This window comes from Mesoplodon mirus (genome assembly GCF_964341445.2).
Source record: "Mesoplodon mirus genome assembly, chromosome: 3".
In the NCBI taxonomy this organism is placed as follows: domain Eukaryota; kingdom Metazoa; phylum Chordata; class Mammalia; order Artiodactyla; family Ziphiidae; genus Mesoplodon; species Mesoplodon mirus.
Genome location: NC_138978.1, coordinates 54,233,737 through 54,256,071, shown reverse-complemented (window position 1 = coordinate 54,256,071; position 22,335 = coordinate 54,233,737). Strand labels below are relative to the sequence as shown.

Below are 22,335 nucleotides of genomic sequence, written 5' to 3'. Positions count from 1 at the left end.
GCTGCACGTGGGCTTTCTCTAGTTGCAGCGAGCCAGGGCTACTCTTCCTTGCGGTGCGCGGGCTTCTCATTGCAGTGGCTTCTCTTGCTGCGGAGCACGGGCTCTAGGCACACGGGCTTCAGTAGTTGTGGCATGTGGGCTCAGTAGTTGCAGCTCTCAGGCTCTAGAGTGCAGGCTCAGTAGTTGTGGCGCACAGGCTTAGTTGCTCCGTGGCATGTGGGATCTTCCCAGGCCAGGGCTCGAACCCGAGTCCCCTGCATTGGCAGGTGGATTCTTAACCACTGTGCCACCAGGTAAGTCCCAGCATGACTCACTCTTGCTATTGGTTGCAACTCAGGATTCCCTGGGTGGAGCATCACCAGGACTCATGCCCTTAATTCCTAAGTCCTGGCTTGACTCTGATGGAGATTTCAGCTTCATGTTGTGCTGTCCCCCAGAGCACTGGAACAAGAGCTCAGACCCTGCCTGTCTCCCAGATAGAAGGTTAAACACTTGCCTTTTTTATAGAGTTTTAAATGCTCCAAGATCTTTTTAGGGCAACCCATTCACACAGAACTAGAGCCAATTGCTAAGAAGAGGCTGGGGGAGGGGCAAGGAAAAGGGCTACTTGCTTCTCATTATGGGCATCACAAGTGACTCTAAGTGCCACAGGCTTAACTAGATGAGATTCTACTCTATAACAGGTCCCTGAAGAGGTCCTTTTGCTGTTTCAAATTCTAATGACCCTTTAAAAACCTAATTAATACATTTACATGGTATACAACTTGAAATGTACAAAAGAAGATGCAGTGAAAACTCTCATGTTTCCAAGCCAGCCAGTTCCAAAAGGGTGTTTTAATTTATAACAATGTAAAATTAGTAAGAAAAATTTTAGTATGTTACATGTATTGAGTTAAATATGTTGCAGAGATCAATTCAACTAATTTCCCAATTTCTTAATTTTATAAATATTTCCTGAGCATCTATCATGTGTCAGGCATTCAGCCCTGAGGATATGACAATGAATGAAGTAGAAAAAAATATCTCTTAAGGAGCATGTGTTCTAGTGTAAACTTACAAGTTTCAAATTCCTATTATCACCACATTGGAGATAAGCCCTGAGGCTTGGCAGGGCTGTTTATAGCATCTAAAAAGCTATAAAGCTCACAAGGCAGAGCTAGAACTCAATGTTAACCAGGTTTATCAAACACTAAAGCCTGTGCTCTTCCTAGCAGTGTCTCCTAAAAAAGGTAACTATGCTACACTGAGTTGACACTCAGAAATTCATGATAGGTTTCTTATCATTAAATTAAATATAGAGACAGTATTATTTTGTTGATCATGCCACTAAAGTACAGAAAGGGAGGCCCTTGAATTTGAACCCGTGTATGTGTGATCCAGAGCCCAGATTTTCCTGCTATAGGACACTGTCCTGAGTGTATCTGGACTGATTCTGATTAGATCTTCTGTGTCTTTCTTCCTCTGGTTCTATGCCACTTTTCCTCACGTTGGACAGGTCACTTCCTAACATGAAAGCAGACATGAGATATGGGAATACCTTCCAGTCTTCCTGACTACCCGAGCTTCAGATTTCCTATTATAGTGCAAAGTTTCACCTGTGTATTTTAAGTATTATAATTATTCTTGACTCACTGTTTTTTTTGCTATTGAGAGTTATAACACACCCTTTTAATTACAGGTTTCATTTGCAAGCAAATTATCTCATTTAATCCTTACAGCAACCCAGTTATTAATAGTTGGACAGGCAATTGATCAGTATGCTGTTTCTTAATGTAAGGAAACTAAGAATAAGAGAGAATTATTTCTTATTCAAGATCACATGCCCAAAGAATTGGCTGAACAGGGCCTAAGACTCAAGTTCCCTCGTTCTCATCTAGTGCTCCTTCCTGCATAATTACAATGTAACTCATTTCCCCACTTAAAGGCCCTTCCATTTTAAGATTCAGCAAGTTCATAGCATATGTATCAATTATTACATTGCTGCATAACAAAGGTGGAAAACTCAGTGACTTAAAACAGTAAGTGTGTATTATTGCTCACGATTCTGCAGTTGAGCTGGGAGCTCAACTGATCTTAGCTGGCCTCTCTGGCCTTTTTGGGAGGTCAGCAGGCTGAAGGCGGATCTAGGATGACCTCAGCTGGGACAGTGGGGCTCTTTTCCAAGTTTCATCCTCTAGCAGGCTAGCCGGCTGGTGTTCATGTGGAAGATAAAGACCCCAAGAGGGAGAACAGGAAGCACACAATGCCTCCTAAGGGCCAGGCTGGGAACTGGCAACCATCACCACCCCCCACCCCCCGCATTCTGTTGCCAGTGCAAGTCATAAGGTGAGACCCGGTGCAAGGGGAAGGGAAAGTAGCACAGTTTTTATGGGAAGAGCTATGCAGTCACATTGCAAATGATGGGGGTACAGGGAGAGAGGGGAAATTGGAGCCATTTTTGCAAGCAATTGGTCTCACTATCTGTCTTTCTGCCTGAGAAGAATGAAATTCTTAGAAGGCAAGCAATTTGGGGATTCCCTCAGCTGTGACAGAATGAGGCCTAGCTAAACAATTTTCAAGAGAAAGAAACCTGAAAGATGCACTGACGTAAGAAGTCACCACCACTGTCTGGCTTTCCCCCGCCCTACTCCCGGCTTTGGTGCACAGCTGCTTTGCCTCATTCAGCACTTTCTAAAAACAGCCTCCCTGAAGGGATGGGGTGTGGACAGCTCCTGCCCTTCTGCAAAATGTGATCAGGTGTGGAATGAGGATACATACACAATCAGGGCAAATAGCAAAGCTGTTACCGCAAATTTATATTTTCTTTTCCTCATATAAGTTTTTCCCACTTGATCCAACAAAGCAGCAGACAGCTTCATGAAAGGCAAGAGGCTGAATCCTCATTTTTCAAAAAAATGTTTAAAAAGTCACTGGATCATAGGAGATAAGGTTAGGAAGAACTTTTCCCAAAAAACTCTAGGTCAGTGTTCTCATTTTACTAATGAGGTAATTGACCGGGTTAGTTAGTGGAAGCATCAAGGAGAAGGTCTATGTTTCCCGTGGTCCAGGATGAAGCTTTGAAATCAAGTAGCCCTTGTTTTCATAATTTTAAAAGCAAATTCTTATCTCCTGTCTTACTGGTATCCTTGCCCAGCCACATAATGTAGTTAGGAGAGAGATTATCTCATATGTTTGACAAGTTTGACATGTTTAGGTCTGTAAGAATAAAGGGTTTACTCATAGCCCAGAGCTGGTTACTGGCGGAACCTGTACTTTAATCCTGGTTCCTGACTCCCTAGGTCCAGTTTTGTCACAGTATCTGGATTCTTCTCGGAAAATCTTGGGTATTTACAATACATCTGATCTGGTACTATTTTAATGAAATTTCCTCATTGTACAGTTTGTGATGGGTAAAGAGATAAGGATGAGGGGAACAGAGATAAATAGGCACACGCTGGTGGGAAACAGGCACAAAACAATATAAGTACGATATAATTCTGACGCATATTTCAATTTACTAAACACTTTTGCAGATACTCTCTAATTTTATTTCCTCAACAGCTCATTACAGGCAAGGACAAATTAAAGGCATGCGTATATAAACTATTTCCAGGAAAGTTTCATGACATGGGGAAACACAAAGTAGTCAAAGCAGCGCACAGAATTAGCTACAGAGAGTAATCCCAGTGATGGTGTGCTGGAGAATCCTTACAAGGACCACGAGGAAATATGTCAAAATGTTAACAAGGGTTCTGTCTGGATTATGAGATCTTCTATTGTGTTTATACTTTTCACAATTGTTTTTCTTTTTGTAGTGAATATATATTACTTAGGGAGAAAGTAAGTTATTAAAACACCCACAAAAGGGCTGGTGGTAGAGACCAGTGTGGGGTGCTCTTACACAAGTCAGAGGAGGAGCGCGTTCATGAGGGGGAGGGCGTGGCAGAAACCCAGAAGATGTGAAGCACAGGTGAGATGAGATGGCGTCTGCCCTGCGCAGGTAGCCATGGCAGAGAGATTTCCAGTCATTAAGGAGGGAAACGTGATAAAGAGAAAAGATGCCTCATACTTGAGAAACCTTGCTCTGATGTTTACTTGCTTATACTTTTCAACAATTTTCTTTTAACAATTGAGAAAAATTACCTAGAATTTTGTTCTTTGTCTGCTTTTGTCATTATTGTTTGCTAATGGAATTTTGAAAGGCCTTAGGCTAGACTTCACTTGCTAGATCAACCCAGGCCTCTGACTTCTTTCATCTACACCCTGTGCCTCACCTGTGCCTCACCTGCCTGATCACTGAAGGCATCGGAGTGTGTGATTGTGGATTAAGCTCGCTGGGCTTTGGTTAACTCAGGTGGCTGCGATCAAATAAGCTGAGTACATAAAGCCCCAGGGCCTAGCGGGCCCTCCATTTGCTCAGGTCTCACAAGGCGTGGTAGAAGGTTTCGGTCCTTGCTGGCCACAGACGCCGCCCGAACAGGTAACTCACCTTATATTTTTGTCTTTCAGGTAAGCGGATGTGCCTTGGAGAACAGTTGGCGAGAACTGAGTTGTTTATTTTCTTTACTTCCCTTGTGCAAAAATTTACCTTCAGGCCTCCAAACAATGAGAAGCTGAGTCTGAACTTCAGAATGAGCCTGACCATCTCTCCAGTCAGCCACCGCCTCTGTGCCGTTCCTCGGGCATGAAGTTGTCGGGGAGGGAGAGGGGAAGGAAAGCAGGAGTAATGGCCATGTCCCCCCAAGGCAGGAGCGCCTGCTCAGCAGTGAGGGAACAGCATGCAGTGCCTCTGAGGACAGGTCATAGGAACTGGACTCAGAGGAAACAGGATCCAAACCCCAGCTTTGCCATCTCCAGTGGAGCCTTGAGCAAATCAGGTATGTTGTGAGTGATTTGCCTCTCCAGCCAGGAAATAAAAAGAGAATAGTGATTCCTTCTCTAAAGGAAGAATTGCTGTAAAAACCAGAGTGATTTGGAAACCATAAAGCACATCATAAAAGTCATAGCTGTGATCTGCCTCCTTCCTGCTTCCTTCCTTAGACGGGGACTTGCTTCTGGCCTGTTAAGATGGCCCGGGTCAGAGTGGTGCGAAATGGTGGATAAGAGAAGTCGGTCCCTGGGGCAGCCACAGAGGTCAGCTAGAAAGGCCCTCACACTTGGTAGCACTGGGCAAGCTCATCCTGTTTCTGCCTCCGAATGGCCCCTGGGAAGTCAGCAGGGCAGGTAGGATTCGTGATTTATAGGCAGGTTTCTATGGAGAAGAAATTTCTCTGATTTACCTAAGGATACACTCCTTGGCCTCAGACCCCAGGACCAAGAAGAATGTGACCACTTTAACCAAACCTGGAAAGCAGGTTTGGGGGGAAAAATGTGGAAATATTTTCTGCCTTCAAAGTGCCTCCTAACCTTAAATCCCTTCTCAGGAATTATTTATTCCCAAGCCATTTCATACTGGATTTGACAATGTGGTGGGTGTGATCATTTCTCACAAATTGATATCAGCTTTTGGTTGGCAAGTATTCCCTGCCTAAACACAACAGCTGAGCCTTGGTAGAACATTTTATAGCAGGAACTAGAAATGTTAGAATCCTGCTCAACCCTCCTTCATGTAGTCATTGAGGGGAGAAAATGACATCAACTGGAAGGCCAGGTACCCCTGACAGTCCATGGGGTTTTGATGCCAACCCCCATGCAGACAAACACAAACAAACCTGGTAAACAGGCCTAAACCATACAGAAGGTCTTTTTTTTCTAAGGTGGTTAGACTTAAATAATTTAAATAGGTCAGAACAAAATGGGCCATGAAGACCTGGGGCTTTTCATTCCTGTTGCTTGAGATTCAGAGAAAAGCTAATTCAGTGAAGACCATTAGAAAGGGAAACAGGGAGAGAGGGAGGAGAGAGAGAATTAGAATGAGGTGGGGTGGGGGAGGGAAGAAGCAAGAGAGAGAAAATTGGTGGTCGGAGGGTGGCAGGCAAGAGAGAGACAGAGACTGAGTCTAGCTGGTGCTCACCTGAGTCTGTCTGAGAGAGCTGAGAGTATGTCTGGATGCAGTGGTAACCTTTCCTAATATGTAGGAGTTAGATTTGGTCCTTCCTGGTTGCTAGAATAACAGAAAGGGAGAACCAAAGCCACCCACCAGAGGGTACTTTCTTTGTAACCTCCTGAAAAGTTGCATCTCTAGAAAACAACCCAAATGATATTTCTAGAATAAAACCAATCAAACCAGGCCTTGAACTTCCAGAACACCTGAGATCTTGTCTTCCACTTCTTTTTTTTTCCCTCAGTCAGATCATCCATGTAGAAGACTGAGAAATTGGCCAAAAGACTTTCCATTATGTGCTCAGTCTCTTCAACTGTTAAATGAAGGACTTTGTTGGGTGATCTCTGAATTCCATTCCTGCGCTGCTGTTCATTTTCCATGATTCTAAGTGGGCAGGCGTTTACCTACTCTCTGTGGAATCAATGGAAAACCCCTGGACACTCATCCTGACCTAATAGATGCAATGGGACCCAGAGCCAAGTAGAGTGTGACCACAATTAACCAGAAAGCTTGGGGACACATGACTGAGAGTAGTTGAATTTTCTGGCCATGTAAAATGTCTCCTTCTTTCCCCAAACCTCATTGGAGAAACTGTAAAATACGAATTCTCTTCCTGTGCAAGCATGACACAAAGATTTTGTTTTCTTCCCTTTTGTAACTCTCTTGTTGCTGGTCTATTTTGGAAGCTCCTGCTCCTCTTTCCCTCTTCCTTTGTATCTGTGTCTGACACATAGGAGGCCCCCAATCCACCAGGGCCTTCCATGTGCATTGCCCTTGAGGGGGTCATGCTTTTCCTCTACCTAATGTCTCTCTCCCAATCTTGGGCATCTGCAAATTCAGCTCCTTTTATCCCCTATTACCAGTGCAGGCAGTCCTCTTGCTAGGATCCAAGATGACCCCAAGCTGGCTGTGCAACAGAGTCCACAATATGTCACATTATGACAAAGATGACATTCTGTGGAGGTCCCTCCCCAAAGATCCCTCTCAAGAGAGCCACTGCAGTCGCCCTCACTGAGCCTATTGCCTATAGGAAGTTTCAAACCTCCATGTGGCACTCGTTCTTGTACTCCAGGAACTCCACACAGCACAGGTAAATCCCTCTTGGCTTGAAGCCTCCTCCCTGGTGAGGGGTAACTATGTCCCTCCCTCCTTTGTGGGAGATGGGTGGGAAGTAAGGAGGACCCTCCTGTTAAAGAAAACCAGAGCTGAACAGTAGTAAACTGTCAAAACCAGATTTCATTCACGACTATTGCAATAGAAGGAGAGAGTCTTCAGTATAGAACTGGGCTCAATTCTGCATAGAGCATGGACAGGTGGGGCTTTACAGCCAAGGAGCAGGGTGGGGTCAGTGGATGGAAAAGGACAAGGTTAAACTGACTACGCAGGAGTCTGGCTGAAGGCAGGCCCGGGTGATCAGATATTGAGGGTAAGGGTTTCCCTCTAGTCTGGCTGAGCAAGAATCTTGCTGCAACTTGCAAGCCTGACAAGGACTGTCACCAAGGTCAACGCCTAGAGAGTTTAGAGCAGCCTGACTAAAGTTTACTCCAGGAGAGTCCTTTCCTCACCTTACCACCTATTATATACCCTCTTTCCAGGCAGTGGGCTACAGGGTTACAAAAGCTGTTTCCACGTACCCGTGGCAGGGCCCGTACAGGGAGGGTCCCAGTGCCTTACTTTAGACCTGGGGCCTCACCAGCACTTGGCAGGGACCACTTGACTGGCAGCAACTGGGACTCCAGCTGAAACTGAGAAAGAAAGAGGCCCTTTTCCACATTCCTTTACAAATGTGCTATCCGGGCCACAATCAGACCGTGATAAATGCTATTTCTCTTTTTATGTTGAATGAAAGTGTAGATGAATGACACAGGACTCCTCAGGACATTGCTGTCTCCCAAGGTCAGCACTGTGAATGGCAGGAACAGGCCAGGACTGTAAATGTAGCAGAAATTGGAAAAATGCTGTACAGCTGTGACATACTTTACAATGGATTCTTTGCCTAGTTTTAACTTTTACTCTATCACATGTATTCCCTGGTGTTTCTGCCATTAAGTCTCTGAAAGTAAAGTTCCAAATATATTTGTAATGAAAGATGAGCCTTCATTTTATTCTGATTAGCTTTGGATGAAAAGTCTACAGTAATTCATATTTTTTTTCCTATTCATTATGAGTCTTTTGTTCTCTGGCTGTTTTGTAGATTTTTTTCTCTTATTATTGCTCCTTAGCAGTTTGGTTATAAAGTGTCTTCGTAGAATTTTCTTTTTGTTTATCCTAATTGCAGTTCGTTGACGTTACTGGATCAATGACTTTAATATTTTGAGAACATTTGGATACATTTTGGTCTTCAAATTATTTTTCAATAAGTAAATAAATTATTTCTTCAAATATTATTTATGAACTCACACCTTGCCCCCATATACATAGGATTCAGTTTCACATATGTTAGACCCCTTGATGTTGACTTACTGGATCCTGAAGTTATGTTAATTTTTTTCAGCCTCTTTTCCCTCTGTACTTCAGTTTGGATAAATTCCATTGCCCTATCTTTTTTTTTTTTAATTGAAGTATAGCTGATTTACAATGTTGTGTTAATTTCTGCTGCACAGCAAAGTGATTCAGTTATATCTATATATATATTATTTTTCACATTCTTTTCCATTATGATTTATTACAGGACATTGAATATAGTTTCCCTGTGCTATACAGTAGGACCTTGTTGTTTATCCATTCTATATATAATAGATTGCATCTGCTAATCCCAAATTCCCAATCCATCCCTTTCCCACCCGTCCTCCCCCTTGGCAACCACAAGTCTGTTCTCTATATCTGTGAATCTGCCTCTGTTTTGTAGGTAATTTCATTTGTGTCATATTTTAGATTCCATGTATAAGTGATATCATATGCTGTTTGTCTTTCTCTGACTTAAGTCACTTAATATGATAATCTCTAGGACCATCCATGTAGCTTCAAATGACATTATTTCACTCTTTTTTGTGGCTGGGTAGGATTCCATTGTACATATATATACCACATCTTTTTTATTCATCCAGCTGTTGATGAACATTTAGGTTGCTTCCATGTCTCAACTATTGTAAATAGTGCTGCTGTGAACATAGGGGTGCATGTATCTTTTTAAATTATAGTTTTGCCAGGATATATGACCAGAAGTGGGATTGCTGGATCATTTACTTTTAGTTTTTGAGGAACCTCCATGTTGTTTTGCATAGTGGCTGCACCAATTTACAGTCCCACCAACACTGTAGGAGGGTTCCCTTTTCTCCACACCCTCGCTAGCATTTATTTGTAGACTTTTTGATGATGGCCATTCTGACGGGTGTGTGGTGACACCTCATTGTACTTTTGATTTGCATTTCTCTAGTAACTAGTGGTGTTGAGCATTTTTTCATGTGCCTAGTGACCATCTGTATGTCTTCTTTGGAGAAATGTCTATTTAGGTCTTCTGCACATTTTTTGATTGACTTTTTGTTGTTGTTGTTGAGTTGTAAGAGCTGTTTGTATATTTTGGAAATTAAGTGCTTGTTGGTGGCATCATTTGCAAATATTTTCTCCCATTCAGTACATTGTTTGTTTTGTTTATGGTTTCCTTTGCTGTGCAAAGCTTGTAAGTTTGATTAGGTCCTATTTGTTTAGTTTTGGTTTTATTTCTACTGCCTTAGGAAGCTAAGCTAAGAAAGCATTGGTACAATTTATGTCAGAGAATGTTTTGCCTATGATCTCTTGTAGGAGTTTTATGGTGTCATATCTTATGTTAAAGTCTTTAAGCCACTTTGAGGTTATTTTTGTGTATGCTGTGAGGGTGTATTCTAACTTCATTGATTTACATACAGCTGTCCAACATTCCCAGCAATAATTGCTGAAGAGACTGTCTTTTTCCCATTTTATATCCTTGCCTCCTTTGTCAAAGATTAATTGACTGTAGCTGTGTGGGTTTTTTTCTGGGCTCTCTATTTTGTTCCATTGATCATATGTCTGTTTTTGTGCCAAGACCACACAATTTTCATCACTGTAGCTTTGTAGTATTGTCTGAAGTCTGAGAGGGTTATGCCTCCTGCTTTGTTCATTTTCCTCAGGATTTCTTTGGCAATACTGCATTGTTAGTGTAAAGAAATGCAACCAATTTCTGTATGTTAATCTTTTATCCTGCTACCTTGCTGAATTCATTTATTAGATCTGGAAGTATTTGTGTGGAGTCTCTAGGGTTTCAACATATAGTATCAGTATCATGTCTTCTGCATATAATGACAGTTTTACCTCCTCCTTCCACTTTGGATACCTTTTATTTCTTTTTCTTGTCTGATTGCTGTGGCTAGGATTTCCAATACCATGTTGAATAGAAAAGGTGAGAGTGGATATCCTTGTCTTGTTCCAGATTTTAGCAGGAAGGCTTTCAGCTTTTCACTGTTGAGTACTATATTGGTTCTGGGTTTGTCATAAATAACTTTTATTATGTTGTGATATGTTCCTTTTAATCCCACTTTGGTAAGCGTTTTTATCATGAATGGATGTTGAATGCTTTTTCTGCATCTATGGAGATGATCATGTGGTTCTTGGCTTTTCTTTTGTTGACGTGGTCTATCACATTGATTGATTTGCAAATGTTAAACCATCCTTGTGACCGTGGAATGAATCCAGCTTGGTCATGGTGCATGATTTTTTTTTATGTGTTGTTGGATTTTGTTTGCTGATATTTTGCTGAGAATTTTTGCAGCTATATTCATCAGAGATATTGGCCTGTAATTTTATTTTTTGGTAGTGTCTTTGTCTGGTTTTAGTATCAGGGTGTTGGGGACTTCATAGAATGTCTTTGGGACTATTTCCTCCTCCACAATCTTTTGGAAGAGTTGGAGAAGGATCAGTATAAGTTCTTCTTTTTATGTTTGGTAGAATTTACCTGTGAAGCCATCTGATCCTGGACTTTTGATTGTAGGGAGTTGCTTTTTTTGTTTGTTTGTTTGTTTTCTTACAGATTCTGTTTCACTTTTAGTGATTGATCTGTTCAAATAATCTATAACTTCTTGATTCAGTTTTGGTGGGCTGTGTGTTTCTAGAAAGTTGTCCATTTCTTTAAGGTTGTCCTATTTGTTGACATATAATTATTCATAGTATTCTCTTATGGTTTTTGTATTTCTGCAATACTGGTTGTAATTTCTCCTCTCTCATATCTTATTTTGTTTATTTGGCTCCTCTCTCTTTTCTTCTTAGTAAGCCTGGCCAGAGGTTTGTCAATTTTGTTTACCCTATTAAAGAACCAGCTCCTGGGACTTCCCTGGTGGCACAGTGGTTAAGAATCTGCCTGCCAATGCAGGGGACACGGGTACGAGCCCTGGTCTGGGAAGATCCCACATGCCGTGGAGGAACTAAGCCCATGTGCCACAACTACTGAGCCTGCACTCTAGAGCCCGTGAGCCACAACTGCTGAAGCCTGCGTGCCTAGAGCCCATGTTCCACAACTAGAGAAGCCACTGCAATAAGAAGCCCATGCACCGCAACGAAGAATAGCCCCTGCTCGCTGCAAGTAGAGGAAGCCCATGCGTAGCAACAAAGACCCAATGCAGCCAAAAATAAACAAATAAATTTATTTTAAAAAAAAGAAAGAACTAGCTCTTGGTTTTACTGATTTTTTATATTAATTTTTTAATCTCTATTTTATTTCCTCTCTGAAATTTGTTATTTCCTTCCTTCTGCTGACTTTAGTTTTTGTTTTTTCTTTTTTTCTAATTCTTATAGGTGGTGGGTTAGGTGGTTTAATTGAGATTTTACTTGTTTCTTAAAGAAGGCTTGTATCTCTATGAACTTCCCTCTAAGAACTGCTTTTGCTGAATCCTATAGATTTTGTTTGGTTGTGATATCATTGTCATTTGTCTCAAGATTTTTTTTTCCTCTTTTATTTCATCATTGACCCATTGGTTTTTTAGTAGAATGTTATTTAGTCTCCATGTGATTGTTTTTTTCTTTTTTTTTAAAGAATTAAATTATTTTAATTATGAAAATTTAAAAATTGAATGATTTGTAATCAGTATATATATTTTAAAGGATGCTCTCTGCCTCAATAATTCTAAGAAGTTTTTGTTTTTGTCTTCTGGTTTATTTTTTTTATAATTGCTTCACAATAGTATATTAGTTTCTGCTTTATAACAAAGTGAATCAGTTATACATATACATCTGTTCCCATATCCCTTTCCTCTTGCATCTCCTTCCCTCCCACCCTCCCTATCCCACCCCTCCAGGTGGTCACAAAGCACCGAGCTGATCTCCCTGTGCTATGCAGCTGCTTCCCACTAGCTATCTACCTTGCGTTTGGTAGTGTATATATGTCCATGCCTCTCTCTCGCTTTCTCACAGCTTACCCGTCCCCCTCCCCATATGCTCAAGTCCATTCTCAAGTAGGTCTGTGTCTTTATTCCTGTTTTACCCCTAGGTTCTTCATGACATTTTTTTTCTTAAATTCCATATATATGTGTTAGCATCTGGTATTTGTCTTTCTCTTTCTCACTTACTTCACTCTGTATGACAGACTCTAGGTCTATCCACCTCATTACAAATAGCTCAATTTCACTTCTTTTTATGGCTGAGTAATATTCCATTGTATATATGTGCCACATCTTCTTTATCCATTGATCCGATGATGGACACTTAGGTGGTTTCCATCTCCGGGCTATTGTAAATAGTGCTGCAATGAACATTTTGGTACATGTCTCTTTTAGAATTATGGTTTTCTCAGGGTATATGCCCAGTAGTGGGATTACTGGGTCATATGGTAGTTCTATTTGTAGTTTTTTAAGGAACCTCCATACCGTTCTCCATAGTGGCTGTACCAATTCACATTTCCACCAGCAGTGCAAGAGTGTTCCCTTTTCTCCACACCCTCTCCAGCATTTATTGTTTCTAGATTTTTTGATGATGGCCATTCTGACTGGTGTGAGAGGATATCATTGTAGTTTTGATTTGCATTTCTCTAATGATTAATGATTTTGAGCATTCTTTCATGTTTGTTGGCAGTCTGTATATCTTCTTTGGAGAAGTGTCTATTTAGGTCTTCTGCCCATTTTTGGATTGGGTTGTTTGTTTTTTGCTATTGAGCTGCATGAGCTGTTTATAAATTTTGGAGATTAATCCTTTGTCAGTTGCTTTGCAAATATTTTCTCCCATTCTGAGGGTTGTCTTTTGGTCTTGTTTATGGTTTCCTTTGCTGTGCAAGAGCTTTGAAGTTTCATTAGGTCCCATTTGTTTATCTTTGTTTTTATTTCCATTTCTCTAGGAGGTGGGTCCAAAAGGATCTTGCTGTGATTTATGTCATAGAGTGTTCTGCCTATGTTTTCCTCTAAGAGTTTGATAGTTTCTGGCCTTATATTTAGGTCTTTAATCCATTTTGAGCTTATTTTTGTATATGGTGTTAGGGATTGATCTAATCTCATACTTTTACATGTACCTGTCAGTCTTCCCAGCACCACTTATTGAAGAGACTGTCCTTTCTCCACTGTACATTCCTGCCTCCTTTATCAAAGATTAGGTGACCGTATTGCTTGGGTTTATCTCTGGGCTTTCTATCCTGTTCCATTGATCAATCTTTCTGTTTTTGTGCTAGTACCATACTGTCTTGATTACTGTAGCTTTGTAGTATAGTCTGAAGTCAGGGAGCCTGATGCCTCCAGCTCCGTTTTTCGTTCTCAAGATTGCTTTGGCTATTCAGGGTCTTTTGTGTTTCCATACAAATTGTGAAATATTTTGTTCTAGTTCTGTGAAAAATGCCAATGGTAGTTTGATAGGGATTGCACTGAATCTGTAGATTGCTTTGGGTAGTAGAGTCATTTTCACAATATTGATTCTTCCAATCCAGGAACATGGTATATCTCTCCACATACTTGTATTATCTTTAATTTCTTTCATCAGTGTCTTATAATTTTCTGCATACAGGTCTTTTGTCTCCTTAGGTAGGTTTATTCCTAGATATTTTATTCTTTATGTTGCAATGGTAAATGGGAGTGTTTTCTTGATTTCACTTTCAGATTTTTCATCATTAGTGTATAGGAGTGCGAGGGATTTCTGTGCATTAATTTTGTATCCTGCTACTTTACCAAATTCATTGATGAGCTCTAGTAGTTTTCTGGTAGCATCTTTAGGATTCTCTATGTATAGTATCATGTCTTCTGCAAACAGTGACAGCTTTACTTCTTCTTTTCTGATTTGGATTCCTTTTATTTCCTTTTCTTCTCTGATTGCTGTGTGTAAAACTTCCAAAACTGTGTTGAGTAAGAGTGGTGAGAGTGGGCATCCTTGTCCTGTTCCTGATCTCAGTGGAAAAGCTTTCAGTTTTTCACCATTGAGGACGCTGTTGGCTGTGGGTTTGTCATATATAGCCTTTATTATGTTGAGGAAAGTTCCCTCTATGCCTACTTTCTGGAGGGTTTTTACTATAAATGGGTGTTGAATTTTGTCAAAAGCTTTCTCTGCATCTATTGAGATGATCATATGGTTTTTCTCCTTCAATTTGTTAATATGGTGTATCACGTTGATTGACTTGCATATATTGAAGAATCCTTGCATTCCTGGAATAAACCCCACTTGATCAGGGTGTATGATCCTTTTAATATGCTGTTGGATTCTGTTTGCTAGTATTTTGTTGAGGATTTTTGCATCTATGTTTATCAATGATATTGGCTTGTAGTTTTCTTTCTTTGTGACATCCTTGTCTGGTTTTGGTATCAAGGTGATGGTGGCCTCATAGAATGAGTTTGGGAGTGTTCCTCCCTCTGCTATATTTTGGAAGAGTTTGAGAAGGATAGGTGTTAGCTCTTCTCTAAATGTTTGATAGAATTCGCCTGTGAAGCCATCTGGTCCTGGGCTTTTGTTTGTTGGAAGATTTTTAATCACAGTTTCAATTTCAGTGCTTGTGATTGGTCTGTTCATATTTTCTATTTCTTCCTGATTCAGTCTTGGCAGGTTGTGCATTTCTAAGAATTTGTCCATTTCTTCCAGGTTGTCCATTTTATTGGCATAGAGCTGCTTGTAGTAATCTCTCATGATCTTTTGTATTTCTGCAGTGTCAGTTGTTTCTTCTCTTTCATTTCTAATTCTATTGATTTGAGTCTTCTTCCTGTTTATCTTGATGAGTCTGGCTAATGGTTAATCAATTTTGTTTATCTTCTCAAAAACCAGCTTTTAGTTTTATTGATCTCTGCTATCGTTTCCTTCATTTCTTTTTCATTGATTTCTGATCTGATTTTTATGATTTCTTTCCTTCTACTAACTTTGGGGTTTTTTTGTTCTTTTTTCTCTAATTGTTTTAGGTGCAAGGTCAGGTTGTTTATTCGAGATGTTTCCTGTTTCTTAAGGTGGGATTGTATGGCTATAAACTTCCCTCTTAGAACTGCTTTTGCTGTGTCCCATAGGTTTTGGGTTGTCGTGTCTCCATTGTCATTTGTTTCTAGGTATTTTTAAATTTCCTCTTTGATTTCTTCAGTGATCACTTGGTTATTAAGTAGTGTATTATTTAGCGTCCATGTGTTTGTATTTTTTACAGATCTTTTCCTGTAATTGATTTCTCATCTCATACCATTGTGGTCGGAAAAGATACTTGATACAATTTCAATTTTCTTAAATTTACCAAGGCTTGATTTGTGACCCAAGATATGATCTATCCTGGAGAATGTTCCATGAGCACTTGAGAAAAATGTGTATTCTGTTGTTTTTGGAGGGAATGTCCTATAAATATCAATTAAGTCCATCTTGTTTAATGTATCATTTAAAGCTTGTGTTTCCTTATTTATTTTCATTTTGGATGATCTGTCCATTGGTGAAAGTGGGGTATTAAAGTCCCCTACTATGAATGTGTTGCTGTCGATTTCCCCTTTTATGGCTGTTAGTGTTTGCCTTATGTATTGAGGTGCTCCTATGTTGGGTGCATAAATATTTACAATTGTTATATCTTCTTCTTGGATCAATCCCTTGATCATTATGTAGTGTCCTTGTTTGTCTCTTCTACTAGTCTTTATTTTAAAGTCTATTGTGTCTGATATGAGAATTGCTACTCCAGCTCTCTTTGGATTTCCATTTGCATGGAATATCTTTTTCCATCCCCTTTCAGTCTGTATGTATCTCTAGGTCTGAAGTGGGTCTCTTGTAGACAGCATATATATGGGTCTTGCTTTTGTATCCATTCAGCCAATCTGTGTCCTTTGGTGGGAGCATTTAGTCCATTTACATTTAAGGTAATTATCAATATGTATGTTCCTATTCCCATTTTCTTAATTGTTTTGGGTTCGTTATTGTAGGTCTTCTCCTTCTGTTGTGTTTCTTGCCTAGAGAAGTTCCTTTAGCATTTGTTGTAAAGCTGATTTGGTGTTGCTGAACTCTCTCAGCTTTTGCTTGTCTGTAAACGTTTTAATTTCTCCATCAAATCTGAATGAGATCCTTGCTGGGTAGAGTAATCTTGGTTGCAGGTTTTTCTCCTTCATCATTTTAAATATGTCCTGCTAGTCCCTTCTGGCTTGTAGAGTTTCTGCTGAGAGTTCAGCTGTTAACCTCATGGGGATTCCCTTGTGTGTTTTTTGTTGTTTTCCCCTTGCTGCTTTTAATATGTTTTCTTTGTATTTAATTTTTGACAGTTTGATTAATATGTGTCTTGACATATTTCTCCTTGGACTTATTCTGTATGGGACTCTCTGTGCCTCCTGGACTTGATTAACTCTTTCCTTTCCCATATTAGGGAAGTTTTCATCTATAATCTCTTCAAATATTTTCTCAGTCCCTTTCTTTTTCTCTTCTTCTTCTGGAACCCCTATAATTCGAATGTTGGTGCATTTAATGTTGTCCCAGAGGCCTCTGAGACTGTCCTCTGTTCATTTCATTCTTTTTCCTTTTTTCTGCTCTGCAGCAGTTATTTCCACTATTTTATCTTCCATGTCACTTATCTGTTCTTCTATCTCAGTTATTCTGCTATTCATCCCATCTAGAGTATTTTTAATTTCATTTATTGTGTTGCTCATCGTTGCTTGATTCATCTTTATTTTTTCTATGCCCTTGTTAACTGTTTCTTGCATTTTGTCTATTCTATTTCCAATATTTTGGATCATCTTTACTATCATTATTCTGAATTATTTTTTAGGTAGACCGCCTATTTTCCTCTTCATTTGTCAGTTCTGGTGGGTTTTCATCTTGCTCCTCACCTGCTGTGTTTTTCTGTCTTCTCATTTTGCTTATCTTACTGTGTTTGGGGGTCTCCTTTTTGCAGGCTGCACGTTGATAGTTCCCATTGTTTTTGCTGTCTGTCCCCAGTGGCTAATGTTGGTTCAGTGGCTTCTGTAGGCTTCCTGGTGGAGGGGACTAGTGCCTGTGTTCTGGTGGATGAGTCTGGATCTTGTCTTTCTGGTGGACAGGTCCACGTCTGGTGGTGTGTTTTGGGGTGTCTGTAGCCTTATTATGATTTTAGGCAGCCTCTCTGCTAATGGGTGGGGTTGTGTTCCTGTCTTGCTAGTTGTTTGGCATAGGGTGACCATCACTGTAGCTTGCTGGTCGTTGAGTGAAGCTGGGTGCTGGTGTTGAGATGGAGGTCTCTGGGAGATTTTCGCCATTTGATATTATGTGGAGCTGGGAGGTCTCTTGTGGACCAGTGTCCTGAAGTTGGCTTTCCCATCTCAGAGGAACAGCACTGACTCCTGGCTGCAGCACCACGAGCCTTTCATCCACAAGGCTCCTCAATTTGGGATGATTCGTTGTCTATTCATGTATTCCACAGATGCGGGGTACATTAAGTTGATTGTGGAGCTTTAATCCACTGCTTCTGAGACTGCTGGGAGAGATTTCCCTTTCTCTTCTTTATTCTCACAGCTCCTGGGTCTCAGCTTTGGATATGGCCCTGCCTCTATGTGTAGGTCGCTGGAGGGAGTCTGTTCTTCGCTCAGACTGGACAGGGTTAAAGGAGCAGGTGATTCGGGGACTCTGGCTCACTCAGGCTGGAGGGGAGGGAGCGGTACAGAGTGCAGGGCATGCCTACAGTGGCAGAGGCTGGCGTGACATTTCACCAGCCCGAGGCGTGCTGTGCTCTCTCCCAGGGAAGCCATCACTGGATCTTGGGACCCTGGCAGTGGCGGGCTGCACAGGCTCCCCGGAAAGGGGGTGTGGACAGTGACCTGTGCTCACACACACAAGTCCTGTGCTCTTGGCGGTGGCAGCAGCAGCCCCAGCATCCCATGCCCATCTCTGTGGTCCGTGCTTTTAGCCGCGGCTCGTGCCTGTCTCTGGAGCTCCTTTAAGCAGCGCTCTTAATCCCCTCTCCTTGCGCACCAGGAAACAAAGAGGGAAGAAAAAGTCTCTTGCCTCTTCGGCGGGTCCAGACGTTTCCCAGACTCCCTCCCGGCTAGCCATGGTGCACAAACCCCTTCAGGCTGTGTTCACACTGCCAACCCCAGTGCTCTCCCTTCACTCCAACCAAAGCCCGAGCCTCAGCTCCCAGCCCCGCCCAGCCTGGCGGCTGAGCAGACAAGCCTCTCAGGCTGGTGAGTGCCGGTCAGCACCGATCCTCTGTGCGGGTATCTCTCCACTTTGCTCTCTGCACACCTGTTGCTGTGCTCTCCTCTGCTACTCTGAAGCTCTCCCCCTCTGCCACCCACAGTCTCTGCCTGCAAAGGGTCTTCCTAGTGTGTGGAAACCTTTCCTCCTTCACGGCTCCCTCCCCCTGGTGCAGGTCCCATCCCTATCCTTTTGTCTCTGTTTATTCTTTTTTCTTTTTCCCTACCCAGGTATGTGGGGGAGTTTCTTGCCTTTTGGGAGGTCTGAGGTCTTCTGCCAGCATTCAGTAGGTGTTCTGTAGGAGTTGTTCCACGTGTAGATGAATTTCTGGTGTTTCTGGCTCTGACTCTGGCTCTCGCTCTGGCTCTCGCTCTCTGATTGTTTTTTTCTTGTTTCTTTTTCTGTGGTTGATTCCTAGTTTCACACAATTGTGGTCAAAAAAGATACTTGAAGTAATTTCTATACTCTTAAATTTGTTGAGGCTTGTTTTGTGCCCTAGTATGTAGTCAATCCTAGATAATATTCCATGTGCACTTGAAAAGAAATGTGTATTCTGTTTTGGGTTTTTTTTTTTTTTGGATATAATGTCCTGAAAATTTCAATTAAGCCTAACTGTTCTATTGTATCATTTAGGATCTCTGTTGCCTTATTGATTTTCTGTCTAGAAGATCTGTCTATTGATGTAAGTGGGGTGTTAAAGTCTCCTACTATTACTGTATTCCTGTCAATTTCTCCTTTTATATCTGTATTTGTTTTACGTATTTAGGTGCTCCTATATTGGGTGCATAATGTTGATGAGTGTAATATCCTCTTCTTGTATTGATCCCTTTATCATTATATAGTGTCCTTCTTTATCTTTCTTTAGAGCTTTTGTTTTAAACTCTATTTTTTCTGATATAAGTAATGCTACAAGTGCTTTCTTGTCACTTCTCTTTGCATGAAATATCTTTTTCCATTTCCTCACTTTCAATCTATGTGTGTCCTTTGCCCTCAAGTGGATCTCTTTGAGGCATAATATTGTAGCTTCTTTTTTTGTTTTGTTTTGTCTTTTTAATCCAATCTGCCAGTTTGTCTTTTGATTGGGGCATTTAGTCCATTGACCATTAAGGTAATTATTGATAGGTATGTATTTATTTCTATTTTAAACCTTGTTTTCCTGTTGCTTTTCTATTTCTTATATGATCCTTTTTCTTTTTGTTTTTCCTTTTGTAGTTTGAAGATTTTCTTTTGTGTTATGCTGTGTTTTCTTCTTTTTGGTTTTTGTGAATCCGGTGTATGTTTTTGATTTGTGGTTACCCTGTTTTTCAAGTATGTTAACCCCTTCCTATATCTACTTGCTTTAGACTAGCAGTCATATAGGCTTAAACACATTCTGAAAAAAAAAGTCTATGTTTTCTTACTCTCCTCCCCCGCATTTTATTATTTTGATGTCCTTTTTTACATCTTCATGTTTTACCTTTTGCTGTTCATTGTGGTCATCATCAATTTCACAGAATTTTTTTAATTTTTATTTTTCTTAAATTGATGTACTGGCTTATTTAAGTGATTTACTTTCCAATTGTGATTTTTCTCTTTCCTGTAGATTCTTGCTTCTTTTCTATTTAGAGAAGACCTTTCAGTATTCCTTTTAGGACAGATTTAGTAGTGCTGTATTCTTTTAGTTTTTGCTTGTCTGAGAATTCTTTATCTCTCCTTCTATTCTAAATGATAATCTTGCTGGTTATACTATCCTAGGTTGCAGATTTTTCCCTTTCAGAATTTTGAATATATCTAGGCACTCCCTTCTGGCCTGCAACATTTCTGTAGAAAAATCAACTGATAGCCTTATGGGGGTTCCCTTGTAATTAACTCTTTTATTGCTGCCTTTAGAATCTTCCCTTTCTCTTTAAATTTTGCTGTTGTAATTATGATATGTCTTGGTGTAGTTCTGTTTGGGTTCATCTTGTTTGGGGCCCTCTGTGCTTCCTGTACCTGGATATCTGTTTCCTTCTTTAGGTTTGAGAAGTTTTCAGCCATAATTTCTTCAAATATATTTTTGATCTCCTTTTCTCTTTCTTCTCCTTCTGGAATCCCTATTATGCAAGGGTTCCTATTATCCCATGGGTCCCTTCTATTGCTTTCATTTTTTTTTCAATTTGGCTTTTTTTCTTCTGTTCTGATTGGGTGATTTTGATTATCCTATCTTCCAGATCACTTATTCATTCTTCTGCATTATTCAATCTGCTATTTATTCCCTTAAGCTCAGCTTTCATCTTGGCAAATGAATTTTCTAATTTTTCTTGGTTCCTCTATTGTTTCTAGTTCATTTTACAGTAATCTGCATTTCTATCACTATCCCTTCTTAATTCCTTCAATATTCTCATTATCTCCTTTTTGAACTCGATGTCTATTAGACTGAAAAGGTTTCTTTCATTGTTCTTTCAGGGGAATTCTCTTGATTTTTTAAATTGGGAGTGGTTCCTCTGCTTCTTCATTTTACTTACATTTCTCTTACTTTATGAATTTAGGAGAAACAAGTATCTATTGTAGTCTTGGAGGGCTATTTTTTTGTGGAAGGACGCCTGTGTAGCTTGCATGGGTTTAATATTTTTGGTGCAAGGGCTGTTTTAGTATTTATGCCTGCTGCCTCTTTCCTCAATGTGTGCTGGCCATTATCCCCTTGATGGGGGTATGACTGGTGTTATGGTGACTAGAGCCTGCACTGGATGTTGAATGGGGCCTCCTCTTTGCTCTGTGGTTGTCAGGGACTGCTCCCTAGTTGTTGGAGTAGAAGCCCTGGATCCATTTCTAAGCTGCAGTATTAAGTAGGCAGGATTGGAGCGCTCCCTCTGGAAGAGGAGCCACTGATTATTCCTTTGCTGGAGCTGTCCCAGGGAGTGCACTCTATGGTGTCATCTGTCACCCATTGTGTGGGCTTGCAAAGTATACTGTTGTTCTCACTACCCTTGGCCCTGCCTCCACTGTGGGAATGCAGGCAATCATACCTGGTGTCCTTCAGGCTCTGTGTTCACAAAGCCACCAGAGTAGATCCATAGGCACCCATCCACTGAAATCAGGTACCAGGACTGCTGTAGTTGCATGCCTGGTCCTACCATGGGATCTATGGAAGCAGCCCAAACCTTGGTCCCGCTTTCATGTGCACGTGCCCACAAAGACTATAGCTGCTAAGGCCGGACCAGTCCCAGCCACAGGAGTACCCATTGTCCACTCTGATGTCCTGCAGGTGCTGAGTTTACAAAGCCAGTCATGGTGCTGTGGATCACACAGCTGTGGGAAAAGAGCTCTGCTTTCAGCCTCACATCCACACATGGGCAGCCCTCTGGCATTGGCACTTGCATGCTCCCAGAGCTTGTAGAGGCAGCTCCGAGAAAGGGGCTGCTATGGCAGGCCCCACCTCTCCCTTCACTCGTGCATTAACAATGGGGTGGCAGTGGCAGTGCATGGTGGCTGTGAGCACACCAAGAGTGAGGCTGCTGTGGTGGACCCCACCCTTCCCTTCATATGCCTCTTAATGGTGCTTTGCTTCTATGGTGGGCTGGGCTGCTTCTGCAGACACCCCTGGTTGCAGCCCATGCCACACTCCAGCCCCTTCAGGCTGTCTCCACACAGCTAACCCCAGTCCTCTCCCTGGGTCTGTCTTCTGAAGCTTGTTTCAGCACTCAACCCCTGCATGTACTAGCAGGCACACATCTTAGGCTGGGGACTGCAGCAAAGTAGCATGGATCCTCTGTGCTATTCTCTCTCTGTTCAATCTGAGACAAACAGGCTGCTTGCACTCTCCAAGCCTC

The 22,335-nt window shown here is 41.2% G+C and overlaps 1 protein-coding gene across 1 annotated transcript in view; it reads left to right on the top strand.

The window, feature by feature from the left end:
* Positions 1–4,959, top strand: part of CYP2J2 (cytochrome P450 family 2 subfamily J member 2) — a 31,154-nt gene extending 26,195 nt beyond the window's left edge. The window contains 2 exon segments of the mRNA XM_082616301.1: positions 4,489–4,664; positions 4,666–4,959. Coding sequence (XP_082472427.1) covers positions 4,489–4,664; positions 4,666–4,785 — 296 coding nt within the window. The 3' untranslated portion in view covers positions 4,786–4,959.
* The last annotated feature ends 17,376 nt before the right edge of the window (positions 4,960–22,335 follow it).